The sequence below is a fragment of the Haliotis cracherodii genome, unplaced genomic scaffold (assembly GCF_022045235.1).
Source record: "Haliotis cracherodii isolate W230 unplaced genomic scaffold, xgHalCrac1.p SCAF_18, whole genome shotgun sequence".
Taxonomy (NCBI): domain Eukaryota; kingdom Metazoa; phylum Mollusca; class Gastropoda; order Lepetellida; family Haliotidae; genus Haliotis; species Haliotis cracherodii.
This window is the reverse complement of record NW_027266273.1, coordinates 27,890,434-27,915,359: the sequence shown is the minus strand read 5'-3', so window position 1 is coordinate 27,915,359 and position 24,926 is coordinate 27,890,434. Positions and strand designations below refer to the sequence as shown.

At 40.9% G+C, this 24,926-nt stretch overlaps 1 protein-coding gene across 2 annotated transcripts in view; it reads right to left on the bottom strand.

The window, feature by feature from the left end:
* LOC139465953 (transcription factor CP2-like) overlaps positions 1-24,299 on the bottom strand; it is a 29,413-nt gene extending 5,114 nt beyond the window's left edge. Inside the window, exons 1-14 of one of the 2 annotated variants that reach the window (XM_071247966.1) lie at positions 24,212-24,299; positions 16,867-17,082; positions 15,169-15,219; positions 12,537-12,613; positions 11,609-11,676; positions 11,237-11,342; positions 10,232-10,482; positions 9,122-9,190; positions 5,309-5,350; positions 4,622-4,734; positions 3,590-3,707; positions 2,294-2,387; positions 1,233-1,323; positions 468-529 (exon numbers count right to left, since the gene is read on the bottom strand). In XM_071247966.1, the coding sequence (XP_071104067.1) occupies positions 468-529; positions 1,233-1,323; positions 2,294-2,387; positions 3,590-3,707; positions 4,622-4,734; positions 5,309-5,350; positions 9,122-9,190; positions 10,232-10,482; positions 11,237-11,342; positions 11,609-11,676; positions 12,537-12,613; positions 15,169-15,219; positions 16,867-17,082; positions 24,212-24,231 (1,378 nt within the window). In that variant the 5' untranslated portion in view covers positions 24,232-24,299. The remainder of the gene's footprint in view (positions 1-467; positions 530-1,232; positions 1,324-2,293; positions 2,388-3,589; positions 3,708-4,621; positions 4,735-5,308; positions 5,351-9,121; positions 9,191-10,231; positions 10,483-11,236; positions 11,343-11,608; positions 11,677-12,536; positions 12,614-15,168; positions 15,220-16,866; positions 17,083-24,211) is intronic. The other variant, XM_071247967.1, reaches the window with a different exon arrangement.
* Positions 24,300-24,926: the final 627 nt, after the last annotated feature.

Here is a 24,926-nt window from a genome sequence, read left to right as displayed (position 1 = left end):
GCCCCAAGAACTTCTGTGCATCAAGCATCTTCATTGTCCCATGTGTTATATCTCCATTCTATTATGATTTTATGACATCTAGGGTAAAACTCTGTGCAAGGATGTGAGGTCTTTTGGAATGAGCAAACTAAAGCGTGGTCTCGAAACATTTACTGGCGCTTGTGTTGCACTTCTACCGTGTTTCAGCTGGAGGTGTAACGATACGATGGGGGCGTGATACGATACATATGCCAATGCTATGTTTATAAATTTCAGAGATTGAAGATGGGATATCGTAGGGTAGAAACATACAGGCAAGAGGCATGGTGAATGTTATGCTATTTATAGGCAACCAGGAAAACCTAAGAATCTGCGTAATTATGTAATGTATCGTATATATTGTGGGCCTCGTATCAGCGTATCGTTACACCACAAGTTCAAGCATGGGATGGAGGCTGATAGAGATGAAGGATGATGGGATGGCATACCGATAAGCTCACCTGATTCCACTTCCTGGCAGACGTAGAGCGTGAGGCGCGGCCGCACAGCCCTGTAAACAACAGTTCAACTCACTAACTACGCAGGATCAATGTGGCAGTCAGCAGCAGGAAGGTGTGAGCTCCTGGTCCTGTACTGTGAGTAGCGGTACACAGTATTCCGCTATACCACAATCTGAACACTAATGAACACGTGACACGAAACACTTGAAAAATACCAACACATTGTGTCTTTTAACATCATGCATATTTTTACATTGTTGGCAAAGCTTTATAAGCGAGGATGACTATGAAGTTGTCAAAACTGTGTTGAGGAAGTAAAACGTATGATTATTCAGCTTCATAACAAATAAAGGATGAAAGAACATATGCCACATATTGTGGCGTTGCACATCAAGTAATACAGCCCTTCTACACTGCTGCTTTCTGTACACAATCTGTGACTTTCACAAGAATAGAGGGACTTTCATGTACATGTTGGGTCGCAGTAGGGGGCGCTTATAAAGATTACTTACAGATTGGTCTAGAAGTTGGTTGTGATTATTTATTGGAGCAGGGAGCTTAATACAGGTACTACGGTACTTAGATCAGTGATGCTTCTGAATCTACATGAGGCAGTCATAAATGTGAATAACATCATACCACTACAACTAGACCCCTAATATTAAGTGATCCTGAAACAGACACTGCCTGAGCTTGCTGGAAAATGAGGCTGTACGATATACAAGCAGCTTCGATGATGGAGTTGATGTTTACCTGGACTGAAGAGCGTTGTCTAGCCTGATGCCATCTGCTAACCCACAGATCTGAATCAAGTCATCTCGACTTAACCGTAATAAATCAGCACCTGTTTCATAAAACAAAATTGGAATTTTTTTTATAAATTGTATTTTCATTTACTTATCATATCTCACCCGATGCATTTCTTCTTTCTTCTTCGATCCCACATCTCATTTCCTATTGCCTGACAGCTCTATGAAAGAGAGTCGGCAGAGATATGTACGTGATCAGGTACTGTATGGTTACCGTGCACGGAGCACGTAATTGACCCAGTAATTGTTCAGTAACCAGAGGGATGCTTGAGTGTGTTCGGGTGAAGTGTTCTGCTATAGAAGCTGGAAACATGGTTCAAGAACGTTTCCACATAGAATCGAAGAAGAAAGTACAAATGCACAGTGTGAGATAGGATAAGTTAAAAAAAACTTTAAAAAAAAATCCTTATTTGAATTCAGGCAAACGATTTTGTTGGCACAGTTAACTTACCCATAACTAAATACCACATATACAGGTTACTGGAGCAAGGACATCACATTGAATTTAGTCCTTACAACTAAGATTAATGCCTTGTATGTACTATTTCCTAAAATACGTCTCCACAGTGGTGTAGTGAAACACAATGGTGATGCAAAAATATTGATGAACAGTATTTAGAACAAAATGATAAATTTGTATATATATCAGTAGCAGGGTGTACAGGTTTCAACAAGCTGAACAGTCTTGTAAACGTCAAGGTGTTGAGTGGTGTTCACTTGTTCAGTGAATCATAGGAAAAACTATTTCTGTTCTAACCATGATTTATGTTCTTTAATATACACTGAGAACTACCACCCAAGACACATTCAGGTATCAGTTATCTGAGTTCATGGTTCATTTCCATCCCTTAATGTTACATGATTTTAGTAATTAAAGATGAAATAGTGAATGAGTCTAAATTTAACGCTGCATCGGGATTATTCCAGACATATGGCCACGAAAAGATGAAACAAAAACAGTTAAAAATATCAACTCATACTTAAAAACATCAGCGTAAATTTTACCTGAGAAATTCTGAAAAACCCTTGTATAACTTGTGAACCTGTTAAAGTGTAGCCATCGAGCCACTTCCTGAGATGTAGAATCCCCTGGCAAGGGCTGAAACAGAGAAGAGACGAATAGCGGCAATGTCTAACCAGTGGTTGATGATGTGAGCATCACTGCAAGAGTTCACACAACCAGTCACAGATAACTGTCTTCCCACAAAGCAGCTTCCCACTATCCACCCTCAACAGCCTCCCACTATCCACCCCCTATAGCCTCCCACTATCCACCTTCAACAGCCTCCCACTATCCACCCCCTATAGCCTCCCACTATCCCCCCTCAATAGCCTAGCACTATCCATCCCCTACAGCCTCCCACTATCCATCCCCCTACAACCTCCCACTATCCCCCCTCAACAGCCTCCCACCATCCAAACTCAACAGCCTCCCACTATCCCCCCTCAACAACCTAGCACTATCCCCCCTCAACAAATCCCTCTCCCTACTTTGACATATGCTGTCCAGTACATGGGCAAGAACGGGTTCTGACAGCAGAGAAGACGGTACCCAATAACAATATGTGAAAATTAATCATTTCAAGAGTCATATTTTAACTCTCGATAAAACAATCTTCAAAATGTTAGTTAGACTACACCTTTTTAACTTAATGTTTCATGGATTTATTCCAGCTTCTCCACACAAGGTTGGTCAAAATATAAATAAAAATAATTAGCAACTTCAAAAATATCTTTACATTAAATATAGTCTTGTGCAATGCATGGTCAGCAGGGTGAGTGCACAACAAAGACAACACAATAATGTGGTCCACAGTTAGTACTGATCGTGGTTTTATGCATCCCCTCCTCTACACAGCTGTACTTCTTTGGAAAAAAGTGTGCTCTTGACTCATGAAAACATCATCACAAGTTTTATTATTCAAGAGGAACTATTTTACCAGGGAACCATAATAAAAATACATGTTTTCATGTTGAATTTATTGCTTGGACTGGCGGTTTGTCAGTAGGGATGGCGAGTCCGTGAAACGAAAATATATAATTATTTTATTTAATTATTTTAAATATGTGGCCTATTGGAAAAAGAAAAATCTTCACAATTATTAGTCTAGGATAAACTTCCCCAAATAACTGACCAATCCCATACCAACCTTGACAAAAAGATTAACTTATTGACTGTCCAGGGCCCTGTTCCACAAGGCGATCGTAGCACAACGACAGTCGTAAGTCTATGTTAAAGTATGGGAGTTACGATCGTCTTAGCTCTACGATCGCTTTGTGGAACAGGGCCCCGTTACTTACCCCCGTGGTGGTCTGGTCTGCCTCTGGCGTGAGCACCTGTGGGGTGGTGATGCGTGGGGGGAGGTGAGTGGGGGGTGATGGGGTGGCAGGTGATGGGCTCAGCGGTTGTACCGGCGTCCTGAAGGGAAACAGCAAAAACTTAATGACATGGTGGGGAAAGATGACAACTGCAGCTCTCCCACTCGAAATTGTCAACATAACAAATTTACAGATACACTAATGCCAGTAATCCATGGTCCAATACAGAAGTTTTATCAATCATGTCATTGTTTAATCTGATCCATAAATGGCTCTTACAACAAGCATCTACAGACTAAAAGATCCATTTAAATTCCCTTACAAGCACCTGCAGATCATATGATCCATAGAGATGCCTCTTACAACAAGCATCTACAGACTAAAAAGTCCATTTAAATTCCCTTACAAGCACCTGCAGACCATATGATCCATAGAGATGCCTCTTACAACAAGCACCTTCAGACTAAAAGATCCATTTAAGTGTCCTTACAAGCACCTGCAGACCATATGATCCATAGAGATGCCTCTTACAACAAGCACCTTCAGACTAAAAAGTCCATTTAAATTCCCTTACAAGCACCTGCAGACCATATGATCCATAGAGATGCCTCTTACAACAAGCACCTTCAGACTAAAAGATCCATTTAAGTGCCCTTACAAGCACCTGCAGACCATATGATCCATAGAGATGCCTCTTACAACAAGCATCTACAGACTAAAAAGTCCATTTAAATTCCCTTACAAGCACCTGCAGACCATATGATCCATAGAGATGCCTCTTACAACAAGCACCTGGGGACTTGTTCTGCCAAAGGCTCCCCCAGGAATTCAGGCAAGACTGGCCTATTGTCTGTCGTTTAAGGCCACACTCAGCAATATTCCAGCTATATGACAGTGGTCTGTAAATAATCAAGTTTGGACCAGACAATCCAGTGATTGACAACATTAGCATCGATCTACGAAATTGGGATACGGTTCAGACTGGCCTATTCCAAATGCTGAGTTTGTACTCACGGAGGGTCTGGCGTGCTGGGGACGGTAGTGATGGAACACACACTGGGTGAGATGTTGGTGGGAGACTTCAACAACTGAGAAGCCTGCGCTGCCAGTACTTGGTCTAAGGGCACCTGCAGCATCAACACACATACCCTGCATCACAGCGCTACTTGTCAGGTTTTAACACTGATTTCATTTCATCTATAACCTCGACCGTGACCACACAACCCTACACATCGCTGACCTCTCCAAACATCAAAGTAACATATTACTACCCAAACCATTTCAAACTTGGCTGCCTTCAGAGCAGCAGAAAAAAACATCCAATATCAGAAACTGCCGATATCTAAAATGAACTCTCATGTCTTATTAGTTCTGGAATAACAAATGTTTTAACAAAGAGTGAGTGTGTGAGTGGTTTTATGCCGCTTTTAGCAATATTCCAGCAATATAACGGCGGGGGACACCAGAAATGGGCTTCACACATTGTACCCATGTAGGGAATCGAACCTGGGTCTTCGACGTGGCAGGTGAACACTTTAACCACCAGGCTACCCGACCGACCTTGTAACAAAGACAACCCTCTTTGAGAGCATGAACTACAGACTTAATACACTTCAATGTAAAGTTCCTGGTAGCTGGTAGTCCCCGTACATCAGATGGGGAGACATGAGACAGCATAAAACACAATGGTCTCCGGCTCACCTCTGTTAGAACTGTGCACTCATATGATGGTTGAAATTTTTCCTGGAATGAGACGGAACAGGATGAGTAAATGAATTCTGACAGCAATATAACCCATACATTAGGTTGTGGATATGTCATCAAGCTTGAAACAGGTTAACTGTGAGCATGGACCAGACAAAGGTTAACTGTCAGCATGGACCAGACAAAGGTTAACTGTGAGCATGGACCAGACAAAGGTTAACTGTCAGCATGGACAAGACAAAGGTTAACTGTCAGCATGGACCAGACAAAGGTTAACTGTCAGCATGGATGGACCAGACAACAGTTAACTGTCAGCATGGACCAGACAAAGGTTAACTGTCAACATGGATGGACCAGACAAAGGTTAACTGTCAGCATGGACCAGACAAAGGTTAACTGTCAGCATGGACCAGACAAAGGTTAACTGTCAACATGGATGGACCAGACAAAGGTTATCTGTCAGCATGGACAAGACAAAGGTTTATCTGTCAGCATGGACCAGACAAAGGTTATCTGTCAGCATGGATGGACCAGACAACAGTTAACTGTCAGCATGGACCAGACAACAGTTAACTGTCAGCATGGACCAAACAAAGGTTAACTGTCAGCATGGACCAGACAAAGGTTAACTGTCAGCATGGACCAGACAAAGGTTAACTGTCAGCATGGACCAGACAAAGGTTAACTGTCAGCATGGATGGACCAGACAACAGTTAACTGTCAGCATGGACCAAACAAAGGTTAACTGTCAGCATGAACCAGACAAAGGTTAACTGTCAGCATGGACCAGACAAAGGTTAACTGTCAGCATGGATGGACCAGACAACAGTTAACTGTCAGCATGGACCAGACAAAGGTTAACTGTCATTATGGACCAGACAAAGGTTAACTGTCAGCATGGATGGACCAGAAAAAGGTTAACTGTCAGCATGGACAAGACAAAGGTTTATCTGTCAGCATGGACCAGACAAAGGTTATCTGTCAGCATGGACCAAACAAAGGTTAACTGTCAGCATGAACCAGACAAAGGTTAACTGTCAGCATGGACCAGACAAAGGTTAACTGTCAGCATGGATGGACCAGACAACAGTTAACTGTCAGCATGGACCAGACAAAGGTTAACTGTCATTATGGACCAGACAAAGGTTAACTGTCAGCATGAATGGACCAGACAACAGTTAACTGTCAGCATGGACCAGACAAAGGTTAACTGTCAGCATGGATGGACCAGAAAACAGTTAACTGTCAGCATGGACCAGACAAAGGTTAACTGTCAACATGGATGGACCAGACAAAGGTTAACTGTCAGCATGGACCAGACAAAGGTTAACTGTCAGCATGGACCAGACAAAGGTTAACTGTCAGCATGGACCAGACAAAGGTTAACTGTCAGCATGGATGGACAAGACAAAGGTTTATCTGTCAGCATGGACAAGACAAAGGTTTATCTGTCAGCATGGATGGACCAGACAACAGTTAACTGTCAGCATGGACCAGACAAAGGTTAACTGTCAGCATGGATGGACCAGACAACAGTTAACTGTCAGCATGGACCAGACAAAGGTTTAACTGTCAGCATGGATGGACCAGACAAAGGTTATCTGTCAGCATGGACAAGACAAAGGTTAACTGTCAGCATGGACCAGACAAAGGTTAACTGTCAGCATGGATGGACCAGACAACAGTTAACTGTCAGCATGGACCAGACAAAGGTTAACTGTCAGCATGGACCAGACAAAGGTTAACTGTCAGCATGGATGGACCAGACAACAGTTAACTGTCAGCATGGACAAGACAAAGGTTTAACTGTCAGCATGGATGGACCAGACAACAGTTAACTGTCAGCATGGACCAGACAAAGGTTAACTGTCAGCATGGATGGACCAGAAAACAGTTAACTGTCAGCATGGACCAGACAAAGGTTAACTGTCAACATGGATGGACCAGACAAAGGTTAACTGTCAGCATGGACCAGACAAAGGTTAACTGTCAGCATGGACCAGACAAAGGTTATCTGTCAGCATGGACCAGACAAAGGTTAACTGTCAGCATGGACAAGACAAAGGTTATCTGTCAGCATGGACCAGACAAAGGTTAACTGTCAGCATGGACAAGACAAAGGTTAACTGTCAGCATGGACAAGACAAAGGTTATCTGTCAGCATGGACAAGACAAAGGTTATCTGTCAGCATGGATGGACCAGACAAAGGTTAACTGTCAGCATGGACCAGACAAAGGTTTATCTGTCAGCATGGACCAGACAAAGGTTAACTGTCAGCATGGACCAAACAAAGGTTATCTGTCAGCATGGACCAGACAAAGGTTAACTGTCAGCATGGACAAGACAAAGGTTAACTGTCAGCATGGACAAGACAAAGGTTATCTGTCAGCATGGATGGACCAGACAAAGGTTATCTGTCATCATGGACCAGACAAAGGTTAACTGTCAGCATGGATGGACCAGACAAAGGTTATCTGTCAGCATGGATGGACCAGACAAAGGTTATCTGTCAGCATGGACCAGACAAAGGTTAACTGTCAGCATGGACAAGACAAAGGTTATCTGTCAGCATGGATGGACCAGACAAAGGTTAACTGTCAGCATGGACCAGACAAAGGTTTATCTGTCAGCATGGACCAGACAAAGGTTAACTGTCAGCATGGACCAAACAAAGGTTATCTGTCAGCATGGACCAGACAAAGGTTAACTGTCAGCATGGACAAGACAAAGGTTAACTGTCAGCATGGACAAGACAAAGGTTATCTGTCAGCATGGATGGACCAGACAAAGGTTATCTGTCAGCATGGACCAGACAAAGGTTAACTGTCAGCATGGACAAGACAAAGGTTATCTGTCAGCATGGATGGACCAGACAAAGGTTAACTGTCAGCATGGACCAGACAAAGGTTTATCTGTCAGCATGGACCAGACAAAGGTTAACTGTCAGCATGGACCAGACAAAGGTTATCTGTCAGCATGGACCAGACAAAGGTTAACTGTCAGCATGGACAAGACAAAGGTTATCTGTCAGCATGGATGGACCAGACAAAGGTTAACTGTCAGCATGGATGGACCAGACAAAGGTTAACTGTCAGCATGGACCAGACAAAGGTTATCTGTCAGCATGGATGGACCAGACAAAGGTTAACTGTCAGCATGGATGGACCAGACAAAGGTTAACTGTCAGCATGGACCAGACAAAGGTTATCTGTCAGCATGGACCAGACAAAGGTTAACTGTCAGCATGGACAAGACAAAGGTTATCTGTCAGCATGGACCAGACAAAGGTTAACTGTCAGCATGGACAAGACAAAGGTTAACTGTCAGCATGGACCAGACAAAGGTTATCTGTCAGCATGGACCAGACAAAGGTTAACTGTCAGCATGGATGGACCAGACAAAGGTTAACTGTCAGCATGGACCAGACAAAGGTTATCTGTCAGCATGGATGGACCAGACAAAGGTTAACTGTCAGCATGGACCAGACAAAGGTTTATCTGTCAGCATGGACCAGACAAAGGTTAACTGTCAGCATGGACCAGACAAAGGTTATCTGTCAGCATGGACCAGAGGCTGCGAGTATGTTTCTAGCAGCATTAGAAACTAATAGCTTTAGACCACTAGTCCTTATAATGATAACATATAGTAAAAAAAATTTCTACTAGTCGTTATGCCCTTACTATTGGGCAGTTTGGCAAAGACTATAGGACTAGTGCCAATGTCTAATGCTAGTGCCAATTTCAAAGAACATAAGAGAGAAGTTGCTGGACACTGATTTCAGGAATATTGTCAAAATAATATTTACATACTTTTTCTGCCTCTGATCTCTTCTCCATCTTTTCCCGATCTGTCTTGTGTTTTCTGTCTGCGCCCTTGGGCTGAAAATAGATCCAAACTGTAGAGTATTGATGGTGTCATTGAGAAGCATGTAGTAGCAAGAGATTTCCCAGCAGGAAGGGGGGGGGGGGTGCTTTTGAGAATTTTTATCCTCCATCACTTTCAGGGGTTCATTGGAGTGAGTTGGGTTACCTCTCGTTAACAGTATTTCAGTCAGGTCACAGCTTGCGAGGTGTCAAAGGCCAAGTGATACAGGCATGTAACCAACAAACACATGCGGACTGACCAAGGATCCTAAACTTGGCGAAGTGGAATTGGAACCCATGACGGAGGATGCTGGTTGCTAAGGGAGACAACTCTGCAGAGTGAGCTTATGTGCTTTAAGACCCCTGGTCCATCTCTGCCTCTTTTAAAATACAGTTACTGAGTGATCCTAGCGGCCTGTGACTAATCCCATCTGGACCAGACCCCTCAGTGGATGCCCAGTTGAATGAATCAGCTTCTACCAAGACACTAGGGCCGTGTATTAACCTGCATTTTGTATTGCAATATATCATGATATATTGCCATACTTAAACCTGTATTGCGATACGCATTGCAACATATTGCCAATTTACATTTTCAGCACCAATTTACATTTACAGCAACGATCAAGGGAGATAATACGGTCACATGGAAGCGCAAGCTCCTTTCCAGCGCGTGACACCTTCGCTTACTCTCGGTATAGAGAGCTCCACGGACGGGCTATTGCTATGAGGAGCTTCATAGTCGCAATGTGTACACGCTAATTGATAAAAAGATTGTCAGAGGCAAGTTGTATCAGAAAGATACTATTTTCCGTCTCCATATTGATTTAGAACATATAAATATATTTAGTTATATTTGCCCTAATATATTGCTACATTTACAAACGTATCGCAATACGTTTAGCTGAAGATTTGCACCACAATATGCCGGTGTACTGGTAATACCACGCTCTTACAAGACACACATTCTGACAACTGTCTTGTCCTCTATCAAAGCAACAGAGTGCTGGAGACCTAACCCGGCTCCCCATGGGATCACAAAGATTGACACCTCACCTTAAAAACTTTCACTTGACAGGATGCACAATGTAATAATTTTGAATCAGGTCCATTGGAGTAGGTTTCCACCTGGATCCTGAAGGGGACGCCCTTCTCCCCGCCATGCTTCTTTGCCGTGAACTCAGTGCTGATGCAGTGCACCCGGATGTACACCCCCGTCTCCTTCGTCGGGTCCCAGATAAACTCCGTCTGATTCAACCGAACAGCGTCCAGATTCATATCAATTAACGCGTACGAGAGAGGAACGTCTGAAATCAACCAAATGAGTGAATACATGAGCGAGCTGGTCTTCATTATGCCGTGAACAAATTTTCAAGAATATCACAACTTGTCAGCTGATGTAAGATGAGTGAGGAGTAATGTCTTTGGCTGCTTTCCAGCAATATCACAACGGGAGACACCAGAAATGGGCTTCACACATTGTACCCATGTGGGGAATTTAACCCGGGCATTCGCCATGAGGAGCGAACGCTTTAATCCCAAGCAGCCCTCTTGCAACACCTTGGAGAAAGGGTTGCCTCCCATCATAGGAGAGCTTTTTATTATGTTTTTGTTTGTTTTTTGTTTAATGTCGCACTCAGCAATACTCCAACTATATGACAGCTGTCTGTAAATAATCAAGTCTCGCCCAGACAATCCAGTGATAGATGTGATGAGCATCGATCCACGCAATTGGGATCAATGACATGCATCAACCAAGTCAGCGAGTCTGATCACCCGATCCCGTTAGTCGCCTCTTACGACAAGCATAGACGCCTTTACAGCAAGCATGGGTTGCTGAAGACCTAATCTACCCCAGGTATTCACAGGTCTTTCATTATGTAATTCCACATTTCACAATTCACAATTCTTTGAAAAATAAACACTTTCCTATTATTGCAGCTCACACATATTTGGTGCCACAACACTTGACACCTGAATCCATAAACTGTGTCAGGCAAAAGGAACTACTGTATTAAAACTCTACTCTACAGTGCACTCTGCTAAGGGGAGACAACCCACCAATATCTAGAATTCTCTCCCCTGGTCTGTTCCTCTTCCAGGCTTCGATCTGTTCTTTCTCCATGTACTGTAACCGGCGTTCATGGAACAGCACTTTAACCTGACTCTGAAAATAACATGTAATACAATGTGTTTTATTTGAATTAATTATATTTAAGAATTTGATGAACTCAATTAAACAAGTGTTTTGGGGAAACATGAGTTAGTTATGGAATCCCACTTCTTGTCAATACCTTCACTAAGCTCTTACTTCAGCTTCTGGGATAACAGAAATGGAAATCATGAAGTCAACTCTGTTTCCAAATAAAAGAAACATGGGTGTTGAAATCTGCCTTTAATCATAATAATGATAAAAAAAATGGAGTTTCTTACTCTGAGGTATTTTCCTTGGTATTCAGACAAATCTCCAAGTTTCTTCAACTTGATCTCATAAGACTGGCCTGGAACAAAATATATAGTATTACATCTGATGATGATGACGATGATGACGACGACGAAGACGAGGATGATGACGAAGACGATGATGATGATGATAATGGTGATGATGGTGGTGATGATGTTTCAAATATTTCCACATAATTGTCAAAAAACAACAATGATGATGACAGAAAAGAATTCATTTGTTGCACACCAGTCAGCAACATTTTGTTTATTTCAAGGCCGCCTGTAATTGTTCAAGCCCGGACCAGACAAACCAGTGGTTGATATTATGATTATGACCAACACCCCCGACTGTCCATCTTCCCGAGGCAAGAGAGTTAACTGATTACAAAAGTCCAATTTCCACCCTTGCCAAACTAGGCTGGAATTCCTGTAGCGCCACACAGTGGCTATTATGAGTTATGTCCCTTCTATTCCTCTCCTATGGACCAATCAGATTCCACCACGCATCACTTGCATTTGCTTCAAACAAACTTTCGGCGCCCAGTCAAGACGATCTAATAGATAATGAAAGATCTATATTGTGATAAAACGGGTCTTACATCGCAAAGTGCATCAAATCATGTGAGCACCTTGACTAAAAATATGAATAGTTTTGAAAAATATCTGTCGACAACGAGTTGGCGGTGGACATGCTTTGCAAATCCTGCAATCCACCGAAATCTGCATGACAGTTTATGAAACGGATTTCAATTTCATTGCGAGATTTTGATTGGACTATGCATAGACTCGTTAGTCCAGCCAAAGTGTAACTCCATAATACCAGCGCAGTTCGGCAAGAGTGGAAACTAGTGCCCGGAATAAGCTTCAATCTGTGTCCCTGACAGGGTGAGGAAGACGTTATCCCCCCACAACTTACCCTGATTTAGATAGGTGAGTGTCTCTTCATTCATCTTAACAGCTGGTGAAGTTGCAGCTCCAAGAATATACTGAAACCTGTCAAAATAAATTTAGTAAAATCGAAATACTTTTTTATATTTGTAAACTAAATCTGCATTACTCCTTAATGCATTCACTGCTAACCATACAACAACAAAAGAGCGCTCAGCGATACACGAGATAGTGAAGGTAATATGGAAAAAATATATCACCCATCGCAGATATGATTTAGAGTTAAGGGTCTAAAAAAGTCCAATTTGAAGAGCTCAGCTGAGAGATGTCCTTGCTGGTACGCGACAGGCAGTGATGTGAAGAAGGTGACTTGTCATCAAGGTCACATGACAGCGCTGATGGTCCATGCAAAAAGCAGGAGTTGAAAACAGAAACATCTTTTTTTCACCAAGACCATCGCTGAGCGCTGTCTTTTGTTGTTGTAAGGTAAGCAGTGAATGCATTAAGGAGTAATGCAGAATAAGTAAAGAATGTAACTGTTTGTAATCGTATATCAGAAACTGAAAGTGAGATAGAGCGTGGTTTTACACCATTTTCTGAACTATTCCCAGCCCAGACAGGTCTTGATCCAATGCTGTAATCAACAGAAACTAGGGGTGGCTATCATACAGATTGATAATCGCTAAATATATATCGGTCAATTATCAATAAATATCAGAGAAGAAACTTTAAGCAAATATGCAAGAAAGTCCTGAAAGAAATCACCAGGTTTCACGCCACTAGTGAGCAGTGACCCATTCACGCATGCATTACTTTGTGGACATTTATGTTATAACAAAAACAGTTGCTTTCCGTCTTTGACAATTGACATTATTGAAGTCTGTTTCGGTAAATCTGAACTTTTATTAATCACAAATAGTTTATGGGAGTTATTATCAATGACAACAGTTTCATATCCATAATCATTAATATTTCTTCCCATCGACGATAATTCCAATTATTGATCTTTGTAGCCATCCTTAATAGAAACATGTTGGAAAGAATAATCAAAAGTTCATCATTTGTTGCCATTTCTCTAAATCCTTAACAATCATTACATACCACCACTTCCTTCTGATATCGCTAACTGTGTTCTTCTACGATACAACCTCACATTAAACACAGCCTAACTACACAGGTCTCTGTGGGTCAGAAACTTAAAACTAGAACTGCAACGCCTATGAACGTCATATGGTTTACTGACTTCTCACAACAGAAAGTAAGTGAGTAAGTGAGTGAGTGAGTGAGTGAGTGAGTTGGGTTTGACGCTGCTTTTAACAGTATTCCAGTTATAAAACCGTGTGTCAGCTTAATGTGGGAGGAAAGCCTGAAGTGATGCAGGTCTCAGACGTTTACCACTTCAGTGACACCCACAAACACAGGTATGGTGCTGACAAACCTAGAAATATAATCGGGGCAAACCAGGATTCGAACCCACAATCATAGGTTCCTGGCGTGCCAAAGGGATGCAACTCTGCTCAGCGAATCACAGCACGTTATACGACTGGGGCACCCGTGCCCCCCAACAAAAACAGAAAGACCCAACACTTCAAGCTGCTTTGATAAGAAAATTCATGCACATTCCGTCTTTTGACAGTGACAAAGTTTCCGTGAAAGTAAGTCAAATCCTTCCTACTTAAGTTGCAAGTTTCACCTACCAAGAGAAAAATACTTCACAGTAAAATTCTTGAAGGCAAGTTTGAATGTCCCTGTATGGTAAGAACATTCCTCAGGGATACAACAGATAACAAAGCAGGATATCCCTATGTGAAATTCAACAGCAAAACTGGCACACATGATTTACTTTTAACCTTCACTAACCTTGACCTTATACACTCAAGAACTTTTCAGACTACATACCCAACTAAAGGATGATTGATACATAATTTCACTGAGAAACAGGTTGATATGTACCAAGTTTGATCTTAATCTCATGTAGATCAATGTAACAGTTCATGCTTACTCTACTCATCATTGCAACCTCAAACCTAGACAGGACCTGCTCGTAGCAATAGTCTACCCTTATCAAGACAGGGAGAAACCAATGATTATTCCATCCCTATCACGGCAGGGAGAAACCGATGATTATTCCATCCCTAACATGGCAGGGAGAAACTGATGATTATTCCATCCCTATCACGGCAAAGAGAAACATGATTATTCAACCCCTACCATGGCAGGGAGAAACCGATGATTATTCAACCCCTACCATGGCAGGGAGAAACCGATGATTATTCCATCCCTATCACGGCAGGGAGAAACCGATGATTATTCCATCCCTATCATGGCAGGGAGAAACCGATGATTATTCAACCCCTACCATGGCAGGGAGAAACCGATGATTATTCCATCCCTATCACGGCAGGGAGAAACCGATGATTATTCCATCCCTAACATGGCAGGGAGAAACCGATGATTATTCAACCCCTACCATGGCAGGGAGAAACCGATGATTATTCCATCCCTATCACGGCAGGGAGAAACCGATGATTATTCCATCCCTACCATGGCAGGGAGAAACCGATGATTAATCCACCCCTATCATGGCAGGGAGAAACATATTACAATCAAAAGTACTAGTGAACTAGGAACTTGTGATACAGAATTACTTTACGACTTACCCGCTTTCAAGATTTTCTTGTTTAAACACTGGAAGAGCCAGGAGAGCTTCGCTGTAACAGAAATCATTCTTTAGTGTGAGTTGCTTTTCTTGTTCAAATGCAGCTGTGTTAACATGGACTGTACATGTATGTGTGATTGCGAACATCATTCTAGAAACTGCTCTCAGTTATCCTCAAACAAGAAAATTTATGTTACTAGACTCACGGCTTGAATACCGTTCTATCATCAATGGGTGAGTGAGTATGGTTTGACACCATTCAGCATTATTCCAGCAATATCACAGCACCCAAAACACAAGAAATGAGCTTCACACATATGTGGAATGCTTTAACCACTGCCCCTTAGGCTACCAACTGCCCCTATCACCAATGCAGCGTTACCGCTGAGTGAAGGCCATTCTCAGGAGTACCAGTCTCTGCTGCAAACACCAGTGTGCTGTTGTACAAAACAACCTTTGCGCTACGACTGTCGTAAGTCTGTGTTAAGGTATGAGAGTTACGATCTTAGGGCTAAGATCGCTTTGGTCTGTTCAGCTGATATGGCAGGCGTGAGATTTGTCTGACAACTTACATAACTGGTCAAGCTCATCCAGATAAGGGAGCACCCAGCTGCCCATTGCATGACATACTGTAAATCTTGATATTAACGCGAGCGTGTATTAAATGCGAAAAATGCGAGTGGTCTTTGCTCGCATTATAAAACATCGCATTTATATATCAACAATAAGACATTTTGGATAGCAGAAATACCAACTTAGACATACGCTGAAAACAAACAACTATGTATTCCACATCACTGTTTATTGAGCAGCACGTGTTACAAGTCTATAAACAATGTCATTCAAACACTAATTATTAATTATTAATTAATCCTGTGAATTGTCACTGCTGGGGTCAAGACAAGCATTCTACTCACTCATGTCATCACTGATCACACCTGCAAGTCCAGACAAACGCCACCCAACACGGTGTGTTTGTTCTTTGCGACTGCATCAAAGGCCGACACGAGCAAGCGCGCACGTATTGTTTTAGCTGAAGTGCTCTACTCAGCGCTAATACGCGGTGCTATTTGGTGTGTGATTTGATTAATGTAAGGTTGGATTAAGGTGAGGATTCTCCTGTAAACCTGACAGAGGACATTTTGTTTAGATATAAATCAACTGATGCTTGAGAGGAGGGGGTGTCGCATTTATATTGAGTCGCATTTTTGGCTAGGGGCTAGCGGTCGGATTCTTTTGGAGACGCATTAATTTCACGTTTTACAGTTTTTTATGTCTATTGTTCAACATTTTACTTGTGGACTCTGCAGTGTGAAAATTCCGAATGAGACAGTTTTCACTTGATTACATAATAAATACCAAAATATACAGAAATCCAGATGAGGGTTTGACTGATTCCACTGCAGGAAAACATCTTATTGACATGTTTGAATTCATCATGTTTGGTGTAAGCAAATAATTTTATGCCTGAATAAATAAATAAAATAAAACTGCAGTTACAATCTGTAATTTCTACCACTAGTCAGAAACCTCAGAAATTTCTGTCTGCTTCAGAAAGCTCAGCTTATAATAGTCCATATGATAACAAAAGACTCAACTCAAAAGATGCTAGAGCCATGTTCGGGCTATGAGGCTCAAACATTTTTGGACTAGGCTTCAGTTAGGAAAGTAATATAAGTGTAATGTTATGACTTCCCACCTCATGTTGTAGCTAGAGGTCCCCAACTCCGTTCCCAGGCCTGAAAGTGATCCGTCAAAGTCTGCAGCAAGTCCCCCGTCGATGTCCCAGGAGCTGAGGCTGGTGGTGTTGGTGGTGCTGGTAGTGGAGTGGGAGCTGGTGTGGGACGTCTTGGTCCTCTTTCCCGCCCCTGCCCCGGTCTCGTCATTCCAGGTGAAGGACAGCGCATGAGGTGTCCTGGAACAGACAGACATACATACATGGGGTGTCCTGGAACAGACATACATACATGGGGTGTCCTGGAACAGACAGACATACATGGGGTGTCCTGGAACAGACAGACATACATACATGGGGTGTCCTGGAACAGACAAACATACATACATGGAGTGTCCTGGAACAGACAGACATACATGGGGTGTCCTGGACAGACAGACATGCATGGGGTGTCCTTCTCACCAGTTGAGACGGTGCTTCATACTGCAGGGGGCAGACCCCCACAGGAGCCCCTCCATTCCCGAGTAACACGGCTCCATGCAGCTCCACACAAGCCAAGCAGCTCCACATGGGTGGCTTGTCATTGTAAACCAAGGCCCAGGGTCACTGAGACAGACTCATGATAGAGAGGGCACCTGCTCATACATTAATGTACACCGAGACAGATCACCTTGGATTACTGTAATGCTTTCTGGTCACACACAAATCGTTGGAGCATTTCTATACTTAGAATGATGGAAGCATCAGAGCTCGAGATAAGCTGCATATTTGCATAAAATAATATATATTAAATAGACAAATCAAAACCTAGGGTATCAAATATGCAAGAAAAACTATAAATACGCTATTGAAATAAAATTAATGTGTATACTAACAACTGTTATATAAAATGATTGTGTATCAACCAATATTCAACAAAGCTTGTGCAAGAAACATACTGATAGATGGCAATTGAAAAGCACATCGCACAATGTACATGATGTAAAAGTTGTATTTTAAACAGTCGCTGATTGGTGATTAAAGACATAGTGCCTTTTTTACAATGCTTGGTTTTACAAACAAAAACAACTTCCCGTAGAAGATGCCGCACGCAGACGCAGACGAAATTACTTCTATTCATATAGTTCGAAATGATTTAAAGGGATTGTTAGGAAACAGGTTTTCAAGTTAAAATACCCAAATGTCAAGAAACAGGTGGGTAAATATTTTTTGAATACCGACTAAAAATTGTGGATACCCAATCAAAATCAAACCCCTGGGTAAAATACCCAAATAAGCAAAAGCTTATCTAGAGCTCTGATGCATTACAATGAAATCATTACCTTGTCTCCCACATAACTGTTAACTGTTTGGATGTTACTGTGGGCAAGTAGTGGGATGATGCACCTATGTATCAACGGATCGCGATATTTTACTTCTCAATACAAGTATTGATCACAGTCACACACAAAGCAATAAATATTGATTCTCACCTTAACTGTCTGCTTAAATATCTGTTACACCAAACACTAATTACCGTATTCGATGTAATAAGCGCCCCGCACTAATAAGCGCCCACAGCATTACTTGCTGATATATTTGCTATTGAACAATCTCAATTAGCACAGCTTCCGATTGATCAATGTATACAAGATTTATTTATTCGTGTATAATACGCACTTGTGTGTTATATGCACACTTAATCATGGGCAATTAAATTCTGGAAAAATATATCTGTCGTATATAACATTTCAGGCTGTCAGCATAAACCACAAAATTTATCTTTCAACTAATTTTGAGAGCGTTCTGGGCGCTTATTACGTCGTAAACGGGAATAGTGCACATTAGTGGTAAAACGTAATATTTTCATCCATTGCGTCATACTAGACACTGCCAACTGTAAAACGTCAGTGTGCAAGGTATTTGGTCATCCTGTCTATGAAAAAGATGGCTTCCACACCACAGATAAGAGTGAGTGAGTATGGTTTTATGCCGCTTTAAGCAATATTCCAGCAATATCACGGCGGGGTACACCAGAAATGGGCTTCTCACTTTGTACCCATGTGGGGAATCGATCCCGGGTCTTCGGCGCACAGATAAGAGCACATGCATGTATCGTGATACGTATCGGATTGTAGGCAAGGTATCGTCATATGTATCAGATCGTACAGTATTTCTCACCTTGAGTAGTAAAGCTTATGAGTTGTTGTTCTAACCCTGACAACATGGTAGCCTGTAAAATATGAAGTCTTGGCAAGACAAGCCAGTGGTTGATGTTATGAGCATACCAAGCTGTTGTGTACAAAACATCGAAGTCATTAGTTTGACCACCAAATCCATCATAGTTGCCCCTAACAAGCTTAGTTAGTTTGTTGTTCAATGCCGCACTCAGCAATATTCTAGCTATAGGACGGGGGTCTGTAAATAATTGGTCCCTGATGACATACATCAACCAAGTCAGCGAACCTGACCACCCGATCCTGTTAGTCGCCTCTTACGACATGCATAGTTGCCTTTTACAACCAACGTGGGTTGCTGAAGACCTATTCTAACCCAGATGTTTTCAATTTGACAGATGGTTTGTTAAGTTGTGGGAATTTGACCAATAGAAATGCTAAGCAAGGTGTCACATGTTTCGTAATTTTATGATTAAAAAGTAAATACACATGTAGTAAGGATTATTCCTACTTACGGTGTCGATTTTAATGACCAATAAAATGCTCTCAATGTCTCGTAAAGTTTTGTGTCATTCTGAGAATGCACAGTACACATGTTGTCCTCTTTTCAATCAGATTTTTCAGCGTTATGCCTTTCATGGCTCTATGTTTGTTCATAACACAATATTATCAGCGGATCATAGGTTTTCAGACATCATATGTTTTCTATCACAAATACTTGCACTATAACGATGTCACACAGAAATTACAAACATTCAGATGATGGCTTGTCCTTAAGATAAAGTAGTCTTTTATAAGAGAGTGAGATGTTTTACAGTTGTTCATGTGATTAGCGAGAAAACTATGAATGTTTCTTTAAGGTCCGAACACAGGGATATACATGTTAGATGTTTTATGTCTTAAAGTTTGAAATGTTGGTTTGGGTTTTTTCAAAAAGGGTAAGGAAGTAAAATGTAAGGTTTTTTTCATGCTTCAACATGGGGAAAAGGTCAGACATTGCACCCTTGTGACAGTTGTGCTTGTGTCTGGGGGATGGGGGGTGACGTTTATGGGTAGCCGGGTGCATGGAAGCTATGACCGATATTTTAAAGTACTGATTTAACCTTAAAATTTTACTGCATGCGCCATTTATGTGTATTTTACTTACTGACTTTGGCCATTGACTTATATTTCTTGCGTCCACACAGCGTTTTGTGTCAAAATCACTGAATTTCCTAGTTTTTCACCTGTTTGACTTGTGGCAGACATTTTCCATATAAACTGATCACAGTTCAATAGCTTATGAAGTAAATCTGGTGACAACTGGTATAAACAAACAGACATGCACAATCAGTAAGCAATATAAAAGTCAACCTCCCTTCAAAACTAAGTCAGGATGTTGATTTCACTAAACCATTTTTCAAAAGGTATATTGTTTACAACAACAACAAAAATTGTAAGGATATATTTTTTTCCATGTAACACAAACACCTAAAAACATTTTTTGAAATGATTGATGAATACAATGCACACTTCAAATAACTACTGTTTGTTTCAGTAAGCCATTGCAACTTTTGCAATAAGATGGACTTAGGTTCTGTGAGGGTAGGGTTCGTTTCCGGAGCATAACTCATAAACCGTTCAATATTTCTTCAAACTTTGCAGGTCTGTCAGGTACATGCTGAACTGGTGCCTTTTGCTATTAAGAAATTTTAGACATTTTTATTTTTTACGTTTCCATGGCAACAAGATGGACTTAGGTTTCAAACTCATCTTTTTTTTACAATTTCCATGACAAATTCCACCTCGGTTAAAAAAGGTTAGGGTTTGTTTAGATTTAATTATGTCATAAATTCTGCAACAGGGGCGGGGGATATAGCCACCTTAGTGGCAAACTCTTGTTACCCTTGTCTTTCACTTGTCTCATTTTGTGGTGATTTATGAGCAAATAAAGATGTTGTTGTAAAACTACGAAATGGTGGCTGGTTGTTATTCTACCGAGATGTTCAAATTTTAAAAAAGTGTAACATACAAAGAGAAGATGTGAAACTTTGACTAGCAAGGTCGGTCATCTACTTTGCATTTCAGCAAGCCCTTTGTAATTTTAACCGGCTACGGGATGACGGGCCAGCAGGTAAATCAACCCCTGCTGTCTGCACAAGCTTCACTGTACAATTGGTCTGATCACAAAACTTTCAAACCATCTTGATTTCCAGATGATGTCTTCAATTAAGCAGGGTCAGAGCTGCAGATAAGCAGCGTATTTGCGTAAAATACCTCCCAAAAATATTCAAAACCCAATTACTTTCAATTAACTTGCGTGCAGAAACGCATGAATGAAATTAAACATTTAAATGCATAAAGCAGCACAAGTAAATACCCAGTGAAGCTTTTCCAGCATGTGTAAAAATGAGCTCATTTCTGAAACACAATTACGAGCTAATTTACTTTCCGAGTCAAGCATATATATGTACAACAGTTAAATACATCTAAAACATTATTTTATTTTTAAAAAATCTTAAAATGTTCATTAATTTGTGAAAAACCCAATAGAGTGATGAATAGATGAGTGAAAAAATATTGGTTACCCAATGAAAAGTGTAATAACCCAATTAAAATCGAAACCAGAGAGTAAAAATTCAATTGCTCAAAAAGTTATCTGGAGCTCTGCAAGGTGTATGAATCCATCCAAGTAATCAGGTGTAACTGTTTTTTTAATTGTCTGAAAGATTCTGCTGACCCTTAAAGCAATTAAAAGTGGAATACAACATACTCTGACAACCATTTTCATTCTGCCAGAGCTATAGATAAGCTTTTGGTTATTTGGGTATTTTACCCAGGGTTTGATTTTTAGAGGGTATTCAAATTTTTTTACCCATCTGTTTCTTGACATTTGAGACTTAAAACCTGTTTCGTAACATTCCCTGTAAATCATTTCAAACTATGTGAATAGTCGTATACCGACTAATTAAGATACAACATGTCCATTGACTAGGCACGACATGCTTTTCAATTGGCACCTACCAGTAAGTTTGTCACAGAATCTATTCCGAATTTGACTGTCAGTAAGTGAATTTGGCAATCAGCTGATAAACAATCATTTTATCTAACTGTTGTATATATACACAATCATTTTATCTAATAGTTATAATATATGCATTAATAATATTTCAATAGCATATTTATAGTATTTGATACGCTAGGATTTGATTTGTTTGCGTATTTCAGTTGATTTAATGATTATTTCACGCTAATACGCAGCTTATCTCAAGCTCTGTTGCCAGTGCAAACATGTTTGACACGGCCATAAAATGTCCAATTCCTGTGATGGAATTCCAACTGCAGACCTTCTGCCCCAAGGTCGAACACCTTGTTCACATGCCTTTATGAGGGTGGTCTGGACTTGATTATTAGAAAGACCGCTTTACAGGTAGGGTAGTTCAATGACAAGGGCATCGTGAGCGTTGAAGGTTGTGTCACATGAATTTCCCAAAAAAGGACGACTGGGACACACAGTCATAATTCATGACAAACATTACAATTCAGGAGGAGTGCAGAGTTTGAAATAGGGGGGAGGAGGAAGGGGCTTGGGTGAGTGAGTATGGTTTTACGCCGCTTTCAGCAATATCACGCCAGGGGGACACCAAAAGGAGCTTCACACATTGTACCCATGTGGGGAATCGAGCCAGGGTCTTCGGCGTGCCAAGCGAATGCTTTAACCATGAGGCTACCCCACCGCCTCGGGGGCTTGGGGTTCCTGAGGTATTTGATTCCAGTGACCCCATTCATCATTAACTTTTAGCATTAGCTATCTCAACGACTGCTTCACTATCATGCTGAAGATAGCCACTAGCCTACATTTATATACTTCACTTATCCAGGTACTAGTAGCTGCTAGAATGTGACAGTGACCAGTAAATAAATTTCTGTCAAATTAAATATATAAGTGTGTTGACTTTGAAGAAATCTATGTATGCATATAAATAGTTCTTATGGATAATTGTAGTATAAAAACACTCTCTTTAATTTTTTTCGTAAATATTTGATTCTTGTGACCACAAATAACTACCGTAATTCAATTCATGAAGGAATACGGTTTGATTCACTAAATACACGAGTGAATCGTAAAAGCCCTAGTGTTCATGAATATTATGAGCATATGGTGTCATTATCAAATAACAAGCTTGTTGTTAGTTGTTATATAAAATATAAGTAAACATTACTCATCTGCAGTAAGTGTGTCCCGAATTGATCTACTTTGTCAACTTCTTTTTCCTAATCACAACGCAAACAATTACCTCACAAGAATAATCAAAACAGTCAATGTGAAGAGTGCATTGAAATCAGAGTGAACCATTTCATTATGGAGTTACCTCCCCTAAACTAATAGGACATGATCAGATAGTGTTACTTGTGGAAAGTCTACCTGAGATATTGTTGTTATTATCATATAAGTGCACGAACAGACCCAATGGAGGATGGTTAACGTAGGAAATACTGTGACATGGCTAGGTGTGTTGGCACCTCTCGTCAAACACGTTCCACAACATCTTCCATGGAAAGTTTGATGCAACATAAAAATCTAAGCATGCCAATGTTGTCACATAGCCTGTGTGATCAGACATTGCTGCACACAAACCAGTGTTGTTCTGGTGTTGAGGTGAGCTTGGACTTAGATTCCAATCTGTCAGATCACTTTTTAAGTCTGGCTGGTCTTCCATGGTACTGCGACTACCAGATGGCAATACTTATAACTTGCTTGATTGACTAGAATCTGACCATGCTGGCCACAGGGTACGTACAATGAAAGATACAACGCTAGTCAATCAGTTGATTATAAATGACAGTTGCTTATGATCCAGGCAATGCTATTCTAAAATATATTATCGATAGAAACTTCACAAATATTGTTAAAATGCTGGGAGGGGAGTGACATTGTTCATGTTGATTTGATTTCTGATTGATTAGAATTGATCGGAATTGATCGGAACAAATTTACATAATAAAGAACAGTCACGGATACATGTGATCGTTCAGCCGAGAATTACGACACACACAGTGTCAACTGCAAGGCGATGACACTAGGATCACGACAACACTGACAGCAAAATACAGACATCACCACACCTTTACAGATCGCCAGAACACGGTCTCCGCGACAGCGCTAGAGTCTAACAGCTGGCATTCTGTGCATCAAAACAACAAAGTGTCCTTCCGCAACATCTTGGACTTACCCATCTGGAGAACGAATCATCTGGAAGCGTAAAATTAACAAACGGATAGCTTCCAATATCTTCTACAAGTCCACAGATATGGCGGGTGATGAATGTGATGCTATATACCAAACTACTACTGTTACTGGGAAAGGAAACGAGAAGGCTTCGTTTGAACAGTATCAGCAGGGATACGTGCCATTTTAATATATACCATCAAACAGATTTCTTTTCACACAATCCATATAATGGTCTTACTTATATAAATATTGAAAAAATATATAACATGCCTCAGGTGCCAAATCAAATTTGTGTTGCGATGTTCTTCTCTACGTTCAGTATACTGTCTTATCAAATCAATAGAGAGGTATTTAACCACCGCAAACTGGTGGGAAAGTTACTGTCATTCGGTTGGTTCATCATTGCCATACGCGGTCGCCATTATATATAAGTATTCAACAAATATTTACATATTTACATACAGAAATAGCAGGAATTTAGTGTAATATATACAACTCATTTTTCGAAAAGTTTCATTTAAATGTGGCTCTGGTGGTGGATTTATTTGTTCCATAATCATTACTTTCCACCTTTCTCTGCGAGCATGTTACAACGCCCACACAACAACAGATCGAAATGATTGTGTTTATAAAACGGTGGTTCGCGCACGGTGAGTGAGGAAAGAAATTGCCACCAACTCTAACTTCACTGTTGTAATTGTCGCGTATTAGAATGT